Source organism: Adiantum capillus-veneris, chromosome 20 (assembly GCF_014529385.1).
Source record: "Adiantum capillus-veneris isolate H3 chromosome 20, ASM1452938v2, whole genome shotgun sequence".
Classification (NCBI taxonomy): domain Eukaryota; kingdom Viridiplantae; phylum Streptophyta; class Polypodiopsida; order Polypodiales; family Pteridaceae; genus Adiantum; species Adiantum capillus-veneris.
In genome coordinates, this window is record NC_140950.1 from 53,517,784 (window position 1) to 53,537,529 (window position 19,746).

The 19,746-nt window shown below is 42.2% G+C and overlaps 2 protein-coding genes across 2 annotated transcripts in view; one reads left to right on the forward strand and one right to left on the reverse strand.

The window, feature by feature from the left end:
• Positions 1 to 7,732: 7,732 nt before the first annotated feature.
• Positions 7,733 to 19,746, reverse strand: part of LOC147432521 (phytochrome-associated serine/threonine-protein phosphatase) — a 51,088-nt gene continuing 39,074 nt past the window's right edge. Inside the window, exons 5-10 of the mRNA XM_086492427.1 lie at positions 9,020 to 9,130; positions 8,878 to 8,928; positions 8,583 to 8,726; positions 8,384 to 8,479; positions 8,227 to 8,298; positions 7,733 to 8,026 (exon numbers count right to left, since the gene is read on the reverse strand). Coding sequence (XP_086348553.1) covers positions 7,943 to 8,026; positions 8,227 to 8,298; positions 8,384 to 8,479; positions 8,583 to 8,726; positions 8,878 to 8,928; positions 9,020 to 9,130 — 558 coding nt within the window. The 3' untranslated portion in view covers positions 7,733 to 7,942. The remainder of the gene's footprint in view (positions 8,027 to 8,226; positions 8,299 to 8,383; positions 8,480 to 8,582; positions 8,727 to 8,877; positions 8,929 to 9,019; positions 9,131 to 19,746) is intronic.
• On the forward strand, positions 14,530 to 16,978 carry LOC147432522 (uncharacterized). Its single transcript, XM_086491596.1, has one exon. It carries the CDS (start codon positions 14,532 to 14,534, stop codon positions 16,098 to 16,100), a length of 1,569 nt encoding a protein of 522 aa, XP_086347722.1. The 5' UTR covers positions 14,530 to 14,531; the 3' UTR covers positions 16,101 to 16,978.

The window sequence follows — 19,746 nt, forward strand, 5'->3', positions numbered from 1 at the left end:
AGTAGCAGCAGCAACAACAAATCAAGGGATGACCATAACCACTTTGGTACTAGCCAACATAGAGTAGAGCCTACTGAGTGCCCAAACAAGGCCCACAACCACTGCAAAATGCATGAATAGTAGCACCATGCATGGCTTCTTTCTGCTGAGTAGCACTTGCTCCTATACCCTAGGCATATAAACTTATTTTCGTTCACCAAAGGTTATATTAGTTGTACTAACCTGGTGGCCAAGTGTATAAGGGTACGGCCTTATAGGAGATTGTGCTAAGAGATGACAAGAAAGCAAGCACGAGAGAGAGAGAGAGAGAGAGAGAGAGAGAGAGAGAGAGAGAGAGAGAGAGAGAGAGAGAGAGAGAGAGAGAGAGAAGAGGGTAACCTTATAGGAGACTATGCTAAGAGATGACAAGAAAGCAAGCACGAGAGAGAGAGAGAGAGAGAGAGAGAGAGAGAGAGAGAGAGAGAGAGAGGGTGACGAACACATCACTACTCCATTGCTTTTGTATTGTATTCAGAGAATGTACATTCTCTACCATACAACCCCATAGAGGGACACACCTTTATAGATACTCATTCACACCTTTTTAATACTCCCACACCCACTCAAATATGCATCTAGACATAGGCAAGCAATTATAGGGCTACAAAAAGCAAGAGTACTTGAATTGGAGGGAAAAAATTAAAAAGCATGTGTTGGATCAAGTAGCCAAAACTAATCCTTGAGGTTCCTTGCCTCTTTCTAGTGGAAAGCCATTGTAATTAAAACCTTTTGCTTGTTGATGACCTATTGTATGCATCTTTCCTTCTTTGTATTCTCCTCTGTATAGCTATAGCAATATAAAAATTGCTTAATAGATCTTTGATTCTTGTGATCTTCTTCTATACAAGACTAATCTGTAAAACCACTAGAATACTTCAAGCAATATGGAGTATCGACTCTCTTGCTTGAAAAATACTTCTTTTCACCCTCATCTTCCTCTTTCCCCGCAATTCTTTTCTCCGTTCTGGTGTGTTTAGGGTTTGGGAAGGAGGGTTATACCATGGAATCTTCAAGAACACCATATTCTTGATGAGTAGATCGGATTGACAAGATTCTATATTTCTTTATAAACCAAGGAGTGTGATTGTACATAATATGTTGCACACACAAAATTCCATTTAGCCACTTACACAAAAGTGTTCAAGCAAATTAGCAGAATCATAAACCACTATTACCATGAGTGTGTAAAGTGATCTGAGCTCCAAGTATTTGTTGTAGCTTAAATCTATTGAGTTCTTTTTTTAAGTTGGAGGGGTCATTCTTTCCCTAATGACTTTTATCAACAATAATAGAAGACTGCATCCAAATCTTCCCACATTTTTACCTTTTGATTTCTCGCTCTACCATCATCTTAATGATCCTTCACATCATATGTAGAGCTTTCCATTGGTTGTATTGGTGCCACACATAGTTAATTTTCCATGGAATCCTAAGAAGATCGTATCCTTCACCCCACCAATAGAAGCCTTTTTGGAAACATGATTTCCACCAGATGACCTCTTGAAATCTATTTCAATCATCACATTCTCCCCATGAAGTCCAATATCAAACAAGCCCTTTCAATACTTTTTATGGCATTTTTTTGGCTGATAAAGGTTTCAATTTCCATGCAAAACCTATGTAAAGGTGCACAATCTTCTTAATAATTCAATGCAGTGCATGCAATGTGCACAGTTGGACATTTTAGAGGAGAATATCAAAAGATGATTGAAAGTTTGGATCTCTAGAGTGTCTATCTGGGGCTTTGTTCCAAGTAGCAAAACTCGGCTCCTTTGTTGCACCCATGTAGTAGATACAAGGGCTTTTGGCATTGGCATCCTTTGACACATTGTACATATACTTTAGTGTCTATATCTATATACCCCTTTGTAAAGTCCTCAAGTCAGATTGTTGAAATAGCTAAACTTAAGGTCTTTTATTTTCGCCAGGATATATGTCATTGATGTGAAAAAGCTCCCCAAAAAATTAGAAGCAATTCTATGTCTTGCCAATTGAGCAACTAATGGATCTGGTAGCAATAATCTCTTTTTCTTTGTGATCTTGATTAGCTGTCGATAACCTACCCTGCTAATTCCAACTTTGTTCATAGTCCCTTGAACATCATCCTTGTCCAAGATAGAACTCGGCAATAATCCATCAATGTATTTCTTCTTAGCTTTCTTGAACCTTCTCTCATCTGGTAAGCTTCCATCAAGAATAGGTGGAATCACTTCACAAAATGATTGTGATGCATCTCTCATGTATCTAATGTGAGAAATTTGGTTGAATTAAGAGCTTGAATTGAACAAAATAAAAACTATAGCACCCAAAGATACCAACTTGCAAAACAAAGACATTGACTTTAAAAATAAACCAATTTTATATCAATGCTTTGATTTTTATGATGTAGCTTTCACCTCTTCGTTTGAGACTCTCAATATACTTTAACTTTCTTTCTTTTTTTTTAATTCCAAGTTATGTCTTATTTATCCTAGTTGTTTTTAGTCATGATTGGACGTTTTTTGTTTTCTCTTTGCTTCTTTAAAGTGATGGTTAAGAGAATGCTTGAACTGTTGCACAAAATGATTTTTCAACTTAAGAATGTCCCTTAGGTTTTGTGTACAGCCTAACAACATATGAACGGAATTGAGCACAAGGGGGATTTAAAATTTGGGCCAAAAGATAAAACCAATGCTTTGCAAAGGAGAATTTTTTGAAAAAAGGACACATTCCCAAGAGATTTGAAAGCAACACTTCATGTGAAGCCCCAAAAAGTGACATCCTATACTAATGGTAAAAAAATGGAGGGTTTCCCAAATATTGGAATTTGAAATTTCTTGTTTACATTTTCAAAAACAAAAAAAAAACTTTTCCTCTGTATCATTTCTTACAAGACCTCAAACTTTCCCTAATGCAACGAAGATAATTACATTCTAGCGGGGGTGAGGTTGGTAATCAAGTTGTATCAATTATCTAACTAGTTAGTGTGCATCGCAAAAAGCAAATGGATGGTTGTTTCTCATGTAGCATAGCACACTGTGTAAATTGGCCTAAGAGTTCTGAATGTTAATCCAAGGGTGTAGCCTACCCTTCAGCTAGCCGTGGCATGTCTCCAACCTCTACATAGGTGGCGAGAACAAGAAACAAAAGTTACACACTCACTAATGAGAAGCCAAGCTTCAACACCAAAGCTCACTCCAATTGTGTCATTCAACCAGTCACTTGATACCCACAAAGCTCTCTCTATAGCAAGCTTTATGTTCAAAGGGAGCATGTAGCTTTATCCAATAAGAAAAAGGTGATGGAGCATCTCTCCTTGCCAAATGGAGACACCTCTCTTCAACACTCAATGATTGTAGCTAAATCCCAAGCTCATGCACTAACACTAACCCTAATCAATTCAAAACACAAAGGAAATACAATCATTCACTCAAGCAGCAAAAAAATACTTTGTGGTGGTGACTTTTCAACCATCACAAGCCTTAAATGATTGTAGAATCACCTCAAGATCAACTGAAGGACAAAGGATTCGAAAGAAGTATTGCTTCTTTTCCCATTCTAAAATCCCAAAGGATGAATTAATGGATTTCTAGTTCCTCAAATTGTACGCTTTCATGTCACTTTTCAAATCATTCACATACTTAAGCCTAGTACTTAACACTCTCTAGTATATGAGTGCACTAAAAACTTGGTAATCAACAATATTTTTTGTGCACACAAAAAACAAAAAGGAGAATTCAAACTTCTTTGGATATTTTTGCAAAGCCTTGTTGGGTCGGCTCATCATCTTTGTAATTTAAAAGTCATTCCACAACAACGTAAAATTCTCCAAGTTTTTTCCAAAGTTTCACTATCACGGCGCAATGTTAAAATTAACAAGAAGACAAACTTCACTTATAATCACAACTTTGTACAAGCATAGGTTAAGGGTCTCAAACAACAGGAGATTTTCTTTCCTTGCTTCGTGATCCCATAGTCTCCCTGGGTTTGTCTTGTTCACCTATTATACGCATCATCAAAGCGATACACTCAATTAACAATATTTTGGTAGAGCCAAGTTGTAATAAGTGCCTTGAACTAAAGCAACATTGCTTTTATAAGCTCTTTCACGGGGTAGTACGATATTATATCTACTTAGTGAAGGCCAATTCCGCTTACTAGATTTTTAAGCTCTGGTTTGGTACCAAAACAGAACACTTCATTGTCCTTTTTTCAATGTTTTTAAAAATGTCATGTACATTCTCAAAAAAAAAAATCGAGGGCCTTTTAAACAATAATGATATGGTTTCAAAAAATTGGCTCCCTACACTTTTGAGCTTATTGTGATAGACAAAGGGGCCCATAAAGAGTGCTCATGCAAAACTGAAGGTAAAGAATATAGAGGATAGGTATAATAAGCTTAGAGAAAAAATCCAATGCGTAGGAAAAAAAAACTGGGTAGCTTCTTCATGCTAGTCCCACATATTTGTTTATCTTTTTGTCAATAAAATATTGTTTTATGTTTTATTAAACCATATTAATTTATGTGGGTCCAATATAGAAGTTTTGTTCATGGGATTATATACGAAAGAAAACAATTTATTTTTATAATTTGACAAAGCCTGCATGCTATATAGACATATACACTATTCAAGTAATACATTAGCAAAAAAACACAATTGCTTATATAAATTATAAGTAGGATATATTTTTGTAGTTAAAAAATGCACTCACTAAAATTTCCATTTTTAACTTGAGAGATATAAACTATAAAAATGGATATATAGGTTTGAATTTTTGTCAATTTTAATAAATTATAGCTAGTTCTTCAGCTATAACATAGGAGCATCTATAATCTCATTTACATAATATTTTGGTGACAAGTTTATATCCTTGATAGATTATGCATGATAAAATTTTAGAATGCAACTTGATTTACAAGATTGTTGTAAGTTTGAACACCTAAAAAGGTATGTACATTCTTGGTGTTAACCTATAGATTCACTTTGGATCATGCTGCTGCACTAACATACAATAAATTGTTCGATAAAAACTTTAAAAGCCCAAAAAAAATTCTCGTATCATTTTAAGCTTCCATTTTTATGCTTATTAGGTTTAGTAAGTGCGAAAACTAAGCTTTCAGAGTTAATTTTCTTATTTTCATAGTAATTATCTGTTAACAAGGATTCAAAAACTTGATAAATAATTTATTTTCAGGAAGTTACAGGCTTTCTATGAATTTTTTGAGAAAATAACTTAAATTTTTTATGAAAATTTCAATTTCAACCTTTCAACTAATCTGTTAGCACTATGTTGATAACATAACAGGACAAAAAAGTGTCCTTTCAAAGTTTTGAAATAAACCTCCAAAATCATACAAGATCCATTCTTTTTTTTAAATCTTTTCGTGTGCTTGAAGTTAAGATGTCATTACTTATGGAAAAAATGAGAGACTTTGAAAATTCCTCACTATTGGTCATGGTAAGCCTCCAGAGTTGATGTACCATAGCATTTCACTCAGAACATCAATATTTTGCAATCAATTGCATGCTAAGAAGGCTGGGTATCTCTCTAAACCATATCATAATTTTTCCCATAAACTTCAATGAGTTAGTGATCATACTATGTCATTCTTTTAGCCTCATCAATTTGGTTTTGGGACAAAGAACAAGGTTCCAAAAGGTAACATCTCATTAAAGATTATATAGCAATGCTCGTTGGTGCTGCTGAGTGCATATTTTTTTAGGTCCAATTTTGTGCATAATATGAAAGTACTAAAACGCAAACATAAAAAAATTTGACTCCATGTTTTGATCTTTTCAATCCCCTAGGAAATGCTCAATATACAAACAAATTTAAAGATCGTGAATAAATATGGATATAAGCTACAAAGTTTGCATAGTTGGCTGTTGAAATTAGCAATTTATGAAGATTATAGTTGTTAATGTAAAATGGCTCTAATTCTTCTTGAATTAAAACTCAACCATGCTTGTATATTTCGCTATACGGAGTATTGAGTATCAAGAATCAAAATTGTCTTTGGATTTTATTAAAATCACTAAAAAAATCATGAAAGTGTAAAATTTCGCAAAAAAAACAAAATTGAGAAATTCTTGTATTTAGGCTATAGCTTTCACAACAACCATTTCATTCTCCTTAGAAGCATGGAACTAGGTTAAGAACTATTAAGACTAGTACTTGCAAAGATGAGTTTTCCTATCTTGTAGGTGCAATTCTTTGAAAAAAAAAAGGCCAAAAACAACACACATTTTTTACAAAGTTTAGGTTGAGAAATGCTTTGCAAGAGTAAGGTTAAATTTGGAATTAGCCGCCAAAAAAATGTAAACTTTTTTTGAGGTATATAACACTTAAAGATTCCTTTTAGAACTCCTCAAACAATTCAAAGAAAATGGTCACTTAGCAAGACATAAAAGTGTCCCAAGACATATGAGTGTCCCATTACCAACCTAGTGTTAATATAGTGCTCGTTTTGACATAGAAAAAAATCCTCACTTTTCATGAGCTAACTACTTAATGAGGAACACTTGAAAAATTGGCTTCTAGCTTCACGAATTAAATCCAAAAAGTCAAAAGACAAACGGGACATTTGAGTGTCTGATTACAAAACAGTGTTGACATAAAGAGTAACACACCTTACTTTACAAGCAAAGAATACTATTCTTGGACCCTTTCTAGTAGTGTAATACTCATATGACAGCAATGTGTTCACATCTTACTATTCTCCGACTTTTGGTAGGAGTGTCAGCAAGACAACCCATCATCAGCCCCCACATTTGAGGAGCCTAAGAGCTATGCCTTTTCAACACACATATAGCATAAAGAGAGCGAGTTAAAAGCTCACACAAGTCGTCTAGACCCAAAGAAAGTCCCATAAGTAAGTGACACGAGGCCCATAAGTTACAATCCCATGGACCAACATAGACTTTCGAAAGGTATTGCCTGAACTTCAAAACTATGGCTAAAACACTTGAATGAAAAGCACAATGAAGTGTCATACATAGCTATGAGAGAGAAGGTCCAAATTTGAAATCGAGAACGAGTATCTGACAAGGCTGCAATTGAGGGCTGTAACACAACTTGGAACAAAATGCAAGCAACTTAAAAATTCTTCAAGGCTGCCAGCACCTGGCATTTGCATTGCATGAGAGACTCGGGGAAAAATGTAAGCAACTTGTTGCTTACAAGGAGAAAGACGAGGGCACTCAATATGTGAACTACATGAGAGACTAATCAGTTTGAATCTTGATTGTAGAAGACAACATTATAGCAGAACATTACAAGCGGCACATGAGCTCCCTCTAGATTATCCACACGGAATCGTTTTTTACTTTTCCTGCCAGTTCAAATACTCATATGCACATCGAAAAACGATACACGTATGAAACGATCACAATCAACTCCACACTTCAAAACACCTTCATGCAACGTCTTTGCGCCTTTCAAGTACAAAAAAAAACTCCACAAGGGTGATTCCTCTGAGAATTACAAGGGACTGGGCTCCACAAACTGGTTTGTTGCAGCTTTAAAATCACTAGTTTGGGATGGGGAAATAAGGCTGACCACATAACTACATTCTTGAAATTTCAAGTGTCAAATAATACAAAGTCGAACGGATAAGTCATTCATTAAGGGTAAATGAGGTAAACAAAGAAAACCCATCATGCCATTTTAAACGAATTCAAGTTAGCATGGAGGACAGAACCAGCATTACCAATGGCGAAATGAGAAGAGAAAATTAGAACAAATTAATGTTTCCATAGAGACTGGTACTCCAACAACAAAAGAATGGAGCGCTACTTTCGCCTATTCGAGGCCACCGCTGTTCAGTTTTACAAGCAATATGATATCTATGACCTAATGAAGGTCATGTGTATTCTGTTGAGAGCCACTCTATGATCTCTTAAAGGGGAACATGTATTCAATCTTACAAGAAATATGGTACACCAGCACGAGGGGCCATCATTGCCGTGTTCTCCTCTGTTTCAGTGAAGAACTTTATCTGCCTTTCCTGAAATTCAGAGATCAATTGTTAGACATCTGCTGTTACTGTCGAGAATTTAAAAGGAGCTAACACAGGAACTTTTTCTGCCTTTAGACTAACTACAGGGGAACCAGCACACAAAACAGACAAACACCACTGCTAGCTGACAAAAATGACCAATGGGTGACCATTTTGAGGAGTTCCAATAAAGCAGGCCTAACACCCACCATGTTTTCATCAAAGCTCAAAATGGAGGCAACATTTCCACATCGATAGCAGTAATTTGGAGCTGACCAGACCTGTTTCCCCAAGCCCAAAACTGGTCAAGCTTTCTAATCCGTCTTCCAAACCAACACGAAAAAAAAAACTTGTTCATGGTGATACCGTGACAAGCCCTTTGTCAGGAAACATATATTTCAATCCTTCCTGAACAAGCTGGTGTGCACGGCATACAAGCTCCAGCCCATTTATGTGGTTGAACTGCAAGAAAAGATCTCAATTTTACTTGTTGCTTCTAGTAGAGAATGATACTGATTACTAGACTCCAAAACACCATAGATTTTATCCAAAAAACGAAACGCACTTCGGATGTTACTCGCGCTCCAAAGAGCCAACCAGCACCACGCGGACTTACAGCCCAAGTTTCGATGTCCTCTGGATCACTCCACATTAGATCACAAAAAGGGCCCTCGTGAGGTATTTCACACTGCCTTTCAATCAACCTGATCTGTCAAGTATGAGCAACAAAGACCAGAGACAGTAAGCAACTAAACACCAAGGGATTATAATTATCCAAACAGAATTTTTCACTAAATGGTGGTCACACATTATACCAGCCTCACGACCTTACAACCAGAAGCATTGCAAGATCAGCATACCTGATCTATACTGCGAACATCAGGTGAGAGCCCACCATGGACACACAGAACCTGTCCATGTTCTCACCAAGAAGAAACACAATCAGCTTTTGAGCACACTTCACGATTACAGATTACTCGTGCAGCAAATATGATATCTTACTCTCCCATCAATAATCGCTGACAATGTCAGATAGTCGAACACATCAGTGCAATAGCGCCATGCATTTGGATTGCCATACTTGCGCTGGCATTCATCATAGAAACCATACACCTACAAAGAGACACCATTAAACTGAGAAAACCATTTTTTCAAATTCCAAGGGGAGTTTTCATAAAATAGAAGACTTAAACCCTTTTTCTCATCTCCATGAAATTTTGCGAAAAAACCTCATTAACAAGTCACAATAGATCTGGTTTCTGCCTCTGGCTACACCATTCCAAGTGAAGGACTACTGAAAGTTGTTTGCAGAAGACTAATTTATCTATACAACAGCTCTCATACTTTGGCTACCAAATTCATAGACCTTTTCATCAAGGGTATCCGCTTAAGGATTGGCAGATAGTTGTGTCATGCAGTTGTTTTATACAGGTCTCATACTCTGATTGTCAAACGCTTCCTGTCAGGTGATTAAATCAAACGATTTCATCAAGGCTATGCATATCGGTCTTAAACCAGCTAGACAGGATGAATCTCAGGAAATTCATACAACAGCTCTTCCTTTCTTATACAAGGGTATTTTGGACTCTCCCCATTTGCATACTATGTGATAGTATATGCAGCTGATGTAATCATCACAGAGGAGGCTCGAGTGTGAGAGAGAGAGAGAGAGAGAGAGACTCTTTTTCTTTCAGTTCTTGGCACATGATCTCTCTGTGTGTATCTGCAACAAAAACATGACTGACCAAAATTAGTTTCAATGACCAAAACTGGTCTGAATGCCTCAGATGGCCAAGCCCTTGTTGTTTTCTTTTTGGATGCTCTGTATCATTGTTACAAATGAAGTGGTGTGCATGTTTTGGTCGCTACAATCATGGTGAAGAAAAGAAATGTGTCATTAGGAAGTTCTTCAAAGCATCCATCAAAGCCAAACCACATCAAAAGGCGTCACACAAGCAGTTCTAAACTCTACTGCAGTAGAGGACAACGATAGAGTAGGTTGCTTCTTGCTGCTCCACGAAATAGCACCTGCCCCACGGTGGGGAGCAATACCCTGTAGGTGGATATCTGTGAATTGTAGTCTTCTCCCAATCAAGTCACACAATCATCTAAGAACAAGGGCCTCCCCCCCTGATGAGTTCGACAGTTCTCCTCCTAATCAATCACCCTATCCCGTTATCTGTGAGTTGTAGTCTTCTCCCAATCAAGTCACACAATCATCTAAGAACAAGTGCCTCCCCCCCTGATGAGTTCGACAGTTCTCCTCCTAATCAATCACCCTATCCCGTTATCTTAGACTAGCGAGAAGAGATTCTTAAGCAAGGGAGTGAGCTCTTAGATATAGGTCTTTCCCGGCCAGCCAATATTTCTCCCTATTGCTCATTTATGTTACTTTGCTCCAAGAAGGACAGCAAGTTTCTCATGTGCATAGATAGCTCCTCGGGATGTGCGTAAGAACACTCCTCACACATCTTTCACACTTCATGAGTCTTTTGTGATGCCATCTGGCTTCACGAACGCATCCCGACATTCAATTGAGTGATGGATCCCATCTTCAGGTCTCAGTGACACTTGACAAGAGTATTCTTTGATACCATTCTTGTCTTTCCAAAGAGCAAACGAACATCCAAAGCACTTGGACACGAGTCTCCGGTGCATATGAGCTTTCGAATAATGCCAAGAAGAGTGAATTTTTGTTGACGGAGATTAATTGTTTGGGTCATATAGCTTCTCAAAGATGCAACCAACTCTACCCTTTTCAACACAATTAAGTGAGAAAGGACTTCATGAGCATTGCCATAATTAAGGATTGGCAGAGTCAAAATATTGTACATGTACATAGTTTTTCGAGCTTTTGCTCATTCTGTTGAGCATTCACCACAAGATTTGCTCACATCTTTGTTCCTCAGCATGACCCCACCATAAAGAAGCTTCTTTTTACTTGGGCACTAAGATAAAGAACGCTTTTGAGAAGCTGAAGTACCTTTGAGTCATGGACTTATTTTTATAGATCCAAATTCAGAAAACCTTTTAGAGGTTGATTGCGATAGCGCAAGTATAGCAATTGCTAAATTAGCTATAGCCTAAAGAAATATAATTCTATATGAGTTAAAAGAACTAATTGGATATGTCACAAGGACGTGGCAGCTGCTAACTTTAGTTGTTGGTTTCTTTCCAATGGGTTTTGTTTTATTTTTGAGACCCTCTTTTTGAAGTAGCAAACGGTCGGACATTGTACGGCCAATGTGAACTATAGTTTCACCGGCAGATGGGAAGTAGTCGGCACTGGAATTCGTATAGTAAGAGGATGTCTAGGCTCGGAGCAAGATCATATAGGTCCCCCCGTCGCACTTAGCAAGTTGGTGGATATTAGGAAGTGAACTCAATAAAGGCATAAAGTCAAGGTGGGACTACCAACAGAAAGTATCCAACAGTTGGGCCACATTGCACTTTTGGATGCGGTCCCAATGAGGATAGATGGTCAAATGACCACTGGGAGCCCAACAAAATCATTTCCTAAAATTTAGGAAACTGCTATTTTGGGCCGTGAAATGTGTTCGCGTCATTACCTCCGGTATGACTAGGGGAACATTTTACAACTCTGCCGCAAAGTCAATTGGGCGACCAGTCGGGAGATTTTTAGGCGACAACCAAGAAACGGGCAAAAGCTTGTAAATGCGCCAAGTGTCACTTTTTCATGAACTTGCCCCATCCAAAAAAGTTGGCGCTGAATTTTTAAGCTGGGAAGAGCCTCACTTTGCTTTCTATCACAGGTTGAGAGCTATGGGGTGCTTTCTTTCCCTCTCATGTACAGTGTGGTGCTAGGAGTGATGCCCTGCACCCTACACACTGCTCTCTCTCTCCCCTACGTGCAGTTATGTGATGCCCCACAAGAGGGCTCTTCATTTAACTGATGTACAGCTGTGTGGGTTCATGCTTTTGTGCTGAGGCAAGAGCCTCCTTGAGCAGGAACAGGGGTAGCTAGCTGCTACTCCAAAGCAGGCACTGGTGAGGGTCATAACCTCACCGTACAGGTGCGTTTTCAACGCTGTGTATGCGCTGTAAATTGACTGTTTTTCAGCCATACGGACGCCAGAACCTTTGGGAATCGTGCCCCACTGGCAGAGAACAGTTCGAGGACTGTTTAGGGCTGGAAACAGGGCAAAAACCAGTAAATACAGCGAGCTGAATTTACTGTTTTTGGGCAGGAATCAGAGGGTTCACGCCAGTGCAAGTGAGATTCAGCAGGGGAATTGATTTCGCGCAAGTTTTGGGGCTGTTGTGCTGCCGAAATTTGGCCAAATCAGGTAGTATCTAGTGTGATACAGGTAAAGGATTCCCAAGACCTTACTTTGTAATTTTCCCTCTCAAAGAATAAAGAAATACTGAAAGGGGCGCCAATTTTGGGGCCTACAGGTTGTCGGCGTCTGCTCGGGGCATTCTAGCTTCCGAGCCGTGTGTGTATTCAAGTGTTAATTCCCGTCGCAGGTTCTCTTCGCAAAGTGCTTTGTGTGTGTGTCTAAAGTAAAGAATTTTGGGTGAAAGCCAAAGCCTACTGCCCCACGGGCCGGTTTCAGGATCCGCGGCCTATGAGACAGCAGAGGAGATACATCTTGCAATCTGGAACTGCAATGGAGATCTATGGACACATCCAGAGAGGCTTGAGAGGGTGAGTCGAGACACGGATATCATTCTCTTGACAGAGACACATGAGAGCCCAAACAGGAGCCTACCTCGGGTTCAAGGATTCCATTGGGAGTCTACACACAGAGATTGTACACGCCAGCACACTACGAGAGGATCAGGAGGAGTAGCCATACTCTTCAGAGATGGGCTTCAGAACAGAATACAGATTGTCGCACGTGATCCACACGCCAGATATCTTTGGATCCGGCTACAGCTCTCACAGGAGAGGACCATCTACATAGCTTTATGCTACTTCGCCCCTCATGGCTCGAGATTTGCTATGATAGATCGAGAGGAGGACTCACCATACACATGCCTCTCAGAGGGGATCATGGAGTACTCCACACTAGGGGAAGTCTTCCTTATGAGAAACTTCAACGCCAAGGCAGGCAGTGATCAATGCGAGGCTTTTGACATAGAGGACCCACAACTACTACCCACCATACAGGAGGAGACCGCAGCACGAGTTTCAACCGATACTACACATACACTCTACAACCCCCACCTACTCAGACTAGGCTCTCGACACCGTCTCGTTATTTATAACGGGATGGCTCACTGGCCTGCTTCAGGAGGATTGACATGCACACCATTTTCAGTCACAAGTGGAGGGGTGAGTCAGGTAGACTACATCATGGGATCCAGAGAGGCCACTCACATACTTAGATCCTTCACCATCCCACCCATACCCATTGGGGCCGACCACACATATCTCGCACTCTCCCTCAAGGGAGATACCCCCACACATGACCCGCCACACGCACACCACACACCACCATCCATTTCATACACGAGCTAGCTCCCATATACTCGGCCCACGTCGAGAACGATCTTCTTTTGCTTAACCTTGACACCAGACTACCCTTACTCACCTCACACATCACATTCGTTCTTCAGACATCAGCCATCAGCTCATTTCCACACACCACCCACTCTGCTCACACCCCCCCCCCCCCCCCCGGGGACTATGCCACAAAACCGTTGGTATGATGATGAGTGCAGGGCTCTCTATCGTCGACTATGAGCTCAACGAGTACTTGGAGAGATCATTGAGAGAGAGGCCAGGAGACAGATGAAGACCCTCAAACGCCGGAAGCGGCGAGCCTTTGAGGAGGCACAAGAGCTTGAGCTACAACGCCTATTCATGAGCATGGATAGTGCTGCAGCATGGCGTACTCTACGAGAGCCACGACCAACCACTCCTATTGGAGATCCACAGACATGGCATGACTATGCTGAGAGATTGTACGAGGTGCCTGGGCAGCCTCCCATCCCACCGCCACCCGAGCTTCGCCCTACTAGCTCCACTTTCTTTATAGCAGGGATGATACAGAGGGCCATAGACCGACTACAGCATGGCCGCTCGGCCAACCATACAGGATTGCAGAGTGAGCATCTGATGTACACAGCTTCCACTATAGCCCCTTTGATTGCACATGTTTTCAACCGGGCTATAGGGGAGGGCTTCCCAGAGGAGTGGACCAGGCACACTATTGTGCCTCTCCACAAATCTGGCAACACCCAGGACCCAGGGATCTACAGGACCATCATGATTGGCCACATCATGGCCAAGCTATACGGGGCAGTACTTGAGGCAGAGCTTAGTTCATACGCAGAGATTGAGGGTCTACGAGCACGCGGCCAGGCAGGTTTCCAACGGGCCTTCTCCACTATTGATCACATCTTCATTCTGCGCTGCCTCATTGATGAGGCAAAGGTGCGGAAGAAGAGATTATATTGCTGCCTTGTGGATTTCCGCAAAGCTTTTGATACAGTGCCATGAGAGAGGCTCTTCCGATGCCTCCAAAGCTTGGGGATACCATCAGATATGATTTGGGCCATCTATGCACTCTACGAGCAGGTGATTGGGAGGGTACGCTGTTCAAGAGGTTTGTCTGTGGCTGTTGCTAGCACCATTGGTGTTAAGCAGGGCTGCCCACTCTCCCCCACTCTATTCGGACTCTACATCGACGAGATTGAGGACTACATTCTACGAGCTGAAGGAGAGGGGTCAGACCTCGCAGGTACACCTGTACACATTTTATTATATGTTGATGACATAGTATTGATTTCAGAGTCACCCGAGGGATTACAACACCACTTGGCTGCCTTGGATGAGTTCTGTACACACAGGGGTTCGACACTAAACCTTGGCAAGACCAAGGTCATGATCTTCCACACCTCTCCCATGGTGAGAGCTACAGCAGTATTCACAGCCGCCGCCGGACAGATAGAGGTCGTCACTTCATATGTCTACCTTGGAGTCACATTTACGAGTTTGCCTGGTCTTTTCTCCATGAGACAGGCAACTATAGACAGACTAACACGCGGGTACACAACGTTGGCCATGTTAGAGCGGCGATGTCACCAGGCACACTTTCAGGAGCCCCGTACGAAGAGGTGGCTATTTGACACATTAGTCACACCAGCTATGATGTATGCAGCGACAGTTTGGGCCCCAGGCCTCACAGACACCCAATGGAGTGCGGTCAAGAGGCCCCAAGTACGTATGATCTCGCGATTCTTTCGCGGGAAGCCGACACTTCCACATGACAATATCATAGCAGAGCTAGCGGCACCTCCCATGATAGTAGAGGCACTGTTCCAAACTATCTCCTTCATTCAGAGGATGAGAGAGCTCCCAACAGACAGACTCACACGCAGAGCATTTGAGGCAGCTATACAGATCTCAGACACAGGGTATGACAGAGCTTGGTACACTCAGGTTAGAGCATGGTTTGACAGACAGAGTCTAGACATGGATAGACTACCACCCTTTCAATATGACCCAGATTCACCCCACATCCGTCTCTCACGTAGTGAGAGGAACACTGTGCTAAGACAGGATCTATGGCAGCTCTACACCAGTCAGACATGGCTCACACCCGACCTGGCATCTAGACGGTCACATTACCGAGATCAACTCCTGGACATACTAGCAAACGGGTTCATTCAACGACCACGATACATGGATACTTACATGCCTCACAGCTCAAGAGTAGCTATTGGCCAACTGAGGGTTTCCTCACATCAACTAGAGATTGAGACTGGCAGAGCATCAGACGCCCCCAAAGAGGAGCGGATATGCCGGGTATGCACAGTAGAGCTAGAGGATGAGGAGCACTTTGCATGCAAATGCAGAGCATATGATGACATCAGAGGCAGATATGAGGGTTTATTCACAGGGCAGCCTACCCTTCGAGAGATCATGGACTCCAGAGATCAGCGCCAGATGGGGCGATTCTCACTAGAGATACAAAGCCACAGAGAGGCCTTACTTGAGCCCACGACAGCTCAGACAAGAGGGCGACAGACCCAGCTCACTGACTCCTTCATCTCACGACATCTACCAGCCCCCCCACCACCCGACACACACAGAAGGGTGACTCTTCTGTAGGCTGAGACCTCCAAAGCTAGGAGACGGGCCCCCAGACTTCATCGACGCCAAATTGCGGAGATTCAGACACGTGATCGTCGAGCCACTGAGGAGAGATGAGCCCAAATGATGGCCGACCCCACTGCAACCATCCGAGCAGCCCTGGCTCCAGCTCCACCCATGTACCACATCTTACACCCACCCATTAGCACAGGATGGAGCTAGTTTAGTCAGTCACCCAGATGCATATCATGCGTGTACTACCCTCTTGCAAATAGGCTACCATAGTGATAGCGCTCCACACACTCACACTCTCATCATGGAGATTTGTATCAGCTTTATCAGTCAATCAGTCAATTTTTTCAGCACTTTTGTCTTTCCGATTGACGGAAGACACCCATGTACATTGATTTGTCTCATAGACTGAATAGACGTAAAAAATCTCTCTCTCTCTCTCTCTCTCTCTCTCTCTCTCTCTCTCTCTCTCTCTCTCTCCGTGAGGTGCTAGCCAGCCCATCACGTGGAGCTCTAAACACCAGCCATCGCGTTTAGCCAGTGCGGGTTGGAGCAGCAGAACCCCATCAGTACTCAGCAGTGTTACTAAACACGAGCTGAACTGAGGGCCTGAGCAACAGGGGCCGTTATGATGGAGGTCATGAGCGCTTCACCAGTTTGCAAGTCCCGTACGAAGGCAACCTTCATGCTTACAAACAAGCGGATAACACAAGTGGAAAGGGAGATGAAAAAATGGAAAGCATAGATGGAAGAAGGAGAAGACCAACCTTCTTCAAATGTTCCTCAACGAAGGCACGCAATGGAAGGAGGAGAAAGAGGACCTGCACGTAGAGATACAAGCACTTAAGGCGGATTCACAAGCACTCAAAGAAGAGGTCTCAGCCCTCAAGCGAGAGCTTGCTGATAGAGCAAGCAATAGACGAGAGGAAGGTGAATTCCAGCCCTCAGTAATAGAGGAAATCAAGGTCATCAAGGAACAGGTATGCATGATCAAAGAGGAAGAGAAATAGAATGTGGCAAAGACACCTTCGTGGGTGGATGTAATCACGAAGACACAGAAGAAGGCGGATGAGGCCGAGAATGGATAGAAGTCGCTAAGAAAGGGAAAGGGAAAGGGAAAGAAACCACATCTATCCCCACTCCTACAATCATCAACATGACTTTAGAAGAAGAGCAACGAAGGAAGACTAGAGCTCTGCACATGCAAATAACCGGTCTAAAAGACCGAGATGATGTGGAAGGGGAAGTCAAAGAACTTCTCTGCATGATGGGTAGTGAGGCTACTCATACAAAGGCATGGAGGGTAGGGAAGAAGACACAAGGAAATGGGAAGACTTCAAAGGAAAGAGCTCTAATCATGTGCGTCCCATCCATGGAGGCAAAGAAGGACTTCTTGAAGAAGCGTCCTACACTAAAGAAAACGGGCATATTCCTTGGAGATGACTTCACACTCTCACAACTTGCTCATATGAAAGAAGTTATGCCCGAGATAATGACAACTCGAGAGAAGGGAAAAGTGGCCTTCTACAGGGATGGACGGGTGATTATTCTGGAGAAGCGCCCTGCATGACGGTACGAGACCAGTGGGACCACACTCAAGAGTGGCTACATGGAATTGTAATGGATCTTTGCGCCTAGATGTAGGGGCCTTTGAGGATAGTTTCACAGGGAGAGACATCATTTTCTACTATGAGACGCATCAAGCCCCGGGGCAGTCCATGCCCCATGTGAGCGGATATAGATGGGAGACAACTTGCACACAAGAGACTCGATCAGAGCATAGAGGGCAAGGTTCAAGAGGAGTGGCAGTCTTGTTCAAGGAGCAGCTATAGTCTCCGATACATATAGCTCGGAGGGATGAGCATGCTAGGTACATGTGGGTAAGACTGAAGGCAGAGACAGGCAGATACCTCTACATCGCTATTTGCTATTTCCCTCCTAGTACGTCAGTATATGCATCACTAGCTTCTCTATTTTGGATGATGATATATGGGAGTTTTCCAGAGATGGCGACATTATTATCTTGGAGGATTTCAATGCTAGGACTGCCCATCACCAGACAATATTCTATGATACCGCAGAGGAGTTGATGCGGGAGCTTGATATTACAGAAATGGGCCTTTCTAGATTATCACAGGATGAGGAGCACACTGAGTATAGCAAATACGTGATTGATATGGGGACTGCACATGGATTGGCCATTTGAATGGCCTACAGAGATTCCCTGCAGCACGTGGTTTTACATGCTTTTCACATCGGCATGGCGCTAGTACAGTGGATTATGTTATAGCTCCGCCAGGACTCATTCCTTCCTTTCAGGATTTCATGGTGGGAGCTAGGCCGGTTGGGGTAACAGTCGATCATGCTATCTTGTCTTTCACTCTATAGTTCCAGTTCAACACAACTCCATTGGGAGAGGCCTCCACACATACTCGGTATACCTTCACGAGGGAGACGGATCCCGTGTACACTGATGAGATATACATGCAGCTATGCACTCAGGAGCTAGGACGACCGCTAGATGAGCTCACCCAGATTCTGACAGAGACACTCCATGATGCAGCATCAGAGGCATATCCCCACAGCCAGCCTACACGAAGACGATTTGGGAGCATGCCTCTGAACAGTTTGTATGATCAGGAGTGTAGAGAGACGAGGATCAGATTACAAAGAGAGGTGCTCATGCGTACTATTACATATAGACAGTCATGGATTATCTTTCGCCGCCTAGTGCGACAAAAGAAGAGGGCTTACCTATCTCAAATTAGAGTGTGATCTGTATCAGATGTTTATGAGTCGGGACTCTAGTAAAGCATGGAGGCTTTTCAATGAGCACACTTCACCACCAGCCATCACTTCCACAGAGACATGGGGGGAATATGCTACATCTCTCTATACACATCGAGGCAACCACCTTTGCCTGACCCTCCAGAGACATGCCCAGAAACATGTACTTTCTTTACTGCTAAGCGGGTAAGGAAATCGATTGACACGATGAAGACAGGAAGAGCACAAGATCATGATGGTCTGGTAGCAGAGCACTTTATCCATGCCAAAGATATGCTTGCAGAGCCTCTTGCTTGATGTTTAATAGAGCCATGTATGAGGGTTTTCTTGAGACTTGGAGTACGTCCACGATTGTGTCTATCTTCAAGTCGAGAGATCCTATGCTTCCCGGGAATTACTGCACCATCAAGGTTGATCACACTCTGGCTACGCTATATGCATCAATTCTTGAGGATGAGTTGAGTGGATGGGCAGAGAGAGAGGGCATACGGTGTCAAGAAGTGCGCAATGCGACTAGGAAAGCGCCGAGCCTCTGACTGTGAGAATTCATAGCAAAATCAAGCAAGGCGTAGATGATTTGAAGCCAAAAACACACTATAAAAGAACAAAACTCCAGCCATGAAAGCTCCACTTTGAAAAAGAACCAATACCAACTCAAAACTCTTGTGTGTGTGAAGATTAGGTGTAGCCTCGCTCCCAATTCCACAGATGCAGTGCTCATTCAACCTGTTAAAAACCCTAAATTTACACTTCGATTTTTCGTCGTGACCATTTCATGGAAGCTTTAGTACTTCATTGGAGAAGCCCAAGTAGTTATTTGAAGAGAGGAAACCCTAATTAGAGGCCTCACAGCCTCAACCATATA